Genomic DNA, 4,240 nt, shown 5'->3' on the forward strand with positions numbered 1-4,240 from the left:
CTAGAAGCTCTCTTATCCTCATAACCTTATCCTGCCAATCAATTTCTCTACCAAGCAAGAACAAAACAAACAGGTACTCTCTTTTATATTCATGCTGCTTTTTGTTTGTATATTTTATGACAGACAATGGATTTTGTATTATTTTCAAGTAGAATATAGGTTGAATGTGTGGGAGCCTCATGGATCTTTGTTTTGAACAAAAGAAGCAGAAAGAAACAAGTGTGTGTGTTTTGAAATAACTAAAGTCAGCCATGAAAACCTTAAGTGGATTATTAAAAACTCAGAAAAAATGTTTTTAAACAGCTAAAAGAGTTGCTTAATTTGGTAACTTTCGACATTAGCAAGGTGATTAATGTTGCCCAAGATCACAGGTTATGAACAAGAGATTTAGAATCAAACTGTAATTTTCTTGAATAAAATTGCAAGGAATCAATCTTATGATTATTGGCTTGTTCGATACATATATATTATGGGTAAAGTTCTTGTACAAATAATCTTAACATACTAAACATACAAATTGAAGGAAAACTCAAAAAGACAAGGTGGCATTTTTGTAATTATCAATAACTATCAAAGTTACTCTACAAATATACCTAAAAAAACCTAACCACTCCCCCCACCCCCAAAAAAACCTAAACCCCCCACCCCCCCCCCCCCCACCCCCCAAAAACCTAAAAAAAACCTACCCCCACCCCCCCAAAAACCTAAAAAAACCTAAACCCCCCCCCCCCCACACCCCCCAAAAACCTAAAAAAAAACCTAACCCCCCCCCCCACCCCCAAAAACCTAAAAAAACCTAACCCCCCACCCCCCACCCCCAAAAACCTAAAAAAAACCTAACCCCCCCCCCCCCACCCAAGCTAAAATGCTAAAAACTAAACCCCCCAAAAAACCTAAAAAAATCTAAAAAAATAAAAAAAAACACACAAATTATTTTATTTTATTTTTTTAACATTTTTTATTAAAAAATCGCTACTTTTAGTAGCAGCAAACGAAATGTAGCGATTTTTTAATAAAAAATGTTAAAAAAAAAATTGTGTTTTTTTAGGTATTTTTGGTTGTAACTTTGATAGTTGGTGGTAATTACAAAAATGCCACCTTGTCTTTTTGGGTTTTCCTTCAATTTGTATGTTTAATATGTTAAGATTATTTGTATTTGATCTTTTGCCTATATATTATACACATACATGTAAGGGATGAAGCGACGTGTTTTCTATAAAACGTTGCAGCCCTAATGTTACATGGTTTGCATATTTAACCCTTATACTAACCATAATTACATATAAAGCATAAACTAAACTATTTACTATTTACATAAGAGACCCATCAACTTTCAAACTAACTTGGTTAACAATTATGAGGCTAACAATTAAGAGTTAGGAAATTAATTAGTTTATTAATTTTCAGTATTTTCTTTCCTTTTTAATGCTTATATTCTATGTGTATCCAAATAATTTGTCTAGTTACTGTTATTTGAGTCCTGTGATTGTGAGGCAACACTTTAGACAGTAACCATCTATTTAAGGAAAAAAAAAAACATGTTTTATAGTGAAAAAAGAATACTTTTGTTAATTGGTGTAATGAATAGAAAGATAACTAATTGCTTTGGTAATTACAGTTCCTTTACTTATTTGTTATTGTTTGTTAAAACTACAGTTTCAGGAATGGAGTATGTAAGTCCTTTTGTTAAAACTACAGTTTCAGTAATGGAGTATTTTGCTGAAGAATTGAAGAAACGCTTGGGTTTCTTGGTATTCTCCACGGAGTATGTTGAAGATATGAAGAAGAAACTGGACCAATTGAATCACATAGAAAAAGATATTCAAGAAAATGGATCAGAATCTCATAGAAAGAGGAAATGGTTAGAAGATGTCAAAGATTTAAATGAAAGAAGTAATTTTATGGATGAAGCACCCAGCTTCTTCAATGTGGCCAAGAGATACAAGTTGGGAAAACAATCTTATGGTATTCCCGAGGAGATAAAAGATCTTGAAGACCGAGAATCCAAAATCGTCGTTACTCATGCGCAAAGACCTCTTGCTGAGGTTGGTTCTACTTCTACTGGGCCATCCACCTCTGCACCCGTTCTTATGGGTACCCAAAACAACTTCAAGTCCAGAGATTCGATATACAAGGCTGCTTTGGAATCCCTTCAATCAAATGACGAGTCCCACAAGATGATTGCTCTGTGTGGGATGGGTGGTGTCGGCAAGACCACAATGATGGAACAACTAAAGAAGGAAGTGGGAGCTTCAAATTCTTTTCATTGGGTTGTGAAGGTGGTTCTTGGGGAAAACACCGACGTAATTGCTCTTCAACGAGCTATTGCAAAGTACATTGATTCTGAGGATTTAAAAGAAGAAGCTATAGATGCAAGGGCTGATCGTCTTCAAAAAAAATTTGAAGAGATGTCAAAACAAGGAAAGAAAACTTTGGTAATAATGGACGATATTTGGAGCGAGGTTGATCTTAAAGATGTTGGACTAAGTCCATTGCCAAATGGGTTTAAGTTGTTGTTCACATCACGATTTGAAAATGTTTGCGCTCGGATGGGTGTTAAAACTGACTCGGTTTTTAAAATACGTGTCTTAGATGAAGCAGAAGCAAAAACTTTATTTTTTGGAATTGTGGGACCATCTATGTTAGATGGTGATGAACCTGAGCTCCAAAAGATAGGAGCAGATATTGTGAATAAATGTGGGGGTTTGCCCATTGCCTTAAAAACCATTGCCAAAAGTCTTATCGGTAACATAAAGGAGGCATGGCAAGAAACACTTTCAAATCTACAACATGAAGACCTTCAAGACCTTAATGACATCGTCCATAAAGTTTTTGAAATGAGCTACAACAATCTTAAAAAGGAGGATGACAAATCAATTTTTCTTCTTTGTGGCTTATATCCTGAAGACTTTGATATTCCTATCGAGGACTTGATGAGATATGGATGGGGATTGAACTTGTTTACTAAAGTGCATACTTTAAGAGAAGCAAGAAGACGAACAATCGTATGTGTTAACAACCTAATACAAGCAAATTTGTTGACAGAAAGTGACTGCATGGGATGTGTAAAGATGCATGATCTCGTGCGTGTTTTTGCTTTAAGTAATTTTTCAAAAGTCAAACAAGCTTCAATAGTCTGCCATGATAATATGTCAGGGCAACCACTTATAAAAAATGCAAAAGAGTCTTATGATAGAGTTTTATTAAAGTGCACAGGTATTTCTAAATTTCCTGTAGACTTTAATTACCCAAATCTCTCACTCTTGATTGTAATGGATGGGAATGACCTACTCAAGTTTCCGCAACATATTTATGAAAATACAGAAAAACTTGAGGTTGTCTGTTATGACAATATAGGTATTCCATTGCCTTCGGTGGTGTTCGAACACTCGACCAAACTTCGACCACTATGCCTTCGTTCATGCTCGTTGATTGAAGATATATCTTTCCTTGGAAGTCTTAGCAACTTGGAAGCATTGAGCCTTGTTGATTGTGGAATAAGAAGGTTGCCATGGAAGATAGGAATGTTGAAAAAACTGAAGTTACTAGATTTGACTGGATGTGTTGACCTACGCATTGACGATGGTGTCTTTCAAAACTTGGGCAGCCTTGAAGAACTTTATATGAGAGCTTATTATTACAGTCCTATTAGGTTCACATATGCCAACTGTGACGAATTGGAGATACTTTCGCAGAAGCTATTTGCATTAGAGTTGGAGTTGTTTAAGAGCAAAACCCAACCGAAACACTTGTCTTTTGAAAATCTTGAAAGGTTCAGAATATCTATCGGTTGTCGATTGGATGAATTGAAGGACGATGAGATACATTCATTCAGAAATACGATTAAATTAGTTGGTGAGTGCAATGAACTGGTAGAATGCAAAATCAGTGATCTATTTGAGAAAACAGAGGAGCTTCATTTAAAAGTGAATGATATGAATCATGTTGAAAATGTGTGGATGCATCACTCATTTTCTAATTTAAAGGTCCTTTATGTTCATAATTGTAAAAGGTTGACATACCTCTTCACAGTTGCCATGGCAAGTGGTTTGAGGAAACTGGAGCGGCTCGAAATCTCCAAGTGCCCTGTTATGAGAACACTCATTGATGAGGATTATGTTGGCCCCAAAATGGATCTTGATCTCTAGACAATTGAATAACTTGAATATAAACTGAATATCTGAATACATGAAATGTTGAGAGTGATTTACAAATGAGAAATCTATCCCTATTTATAGTT

At 35.3% G+C, this 4,240-nt stretch overlaps 1 protein-coding gene across 1 annotated transcript; it reads left to right on the plus strand.

Moving 5' to 3' along the window:
- On the plus strand, positions 1-4,240 carry LOC110911587 (probable disease resistance protein At4g27220). The gene is made up of 2 exons (XM_022156206.2): positions 1-73; positions 1,657-4,240. Exon 2 carries the CDS (start codon positions 1,665-1,667, stop codon positions 4,146-4,148), a length of 2,484 nt encoding a protein of 827 aa, XP_022011898.1. The 5' UTR covers positions 1-73; positions 1,657-1,664; the 3' UTR covers positions 4,149-4,240.

Source organism: Helianthus annuus, chromosome 15, assembly GCF_002127325.2.
Source record: "Helianthus annuus cultivar XRQ/B chromosome 15, HanXRQr2.0-SUNRISE, whole genome shotgun sequence".
Classification (NCBI taxonomy): domain Eukaryota; kingdom Viridiplantae; phylum Streptophyta; class Magnoliopsida; order Asterales; family Asteraceae; genus Helianthus; species Helianthus annuus.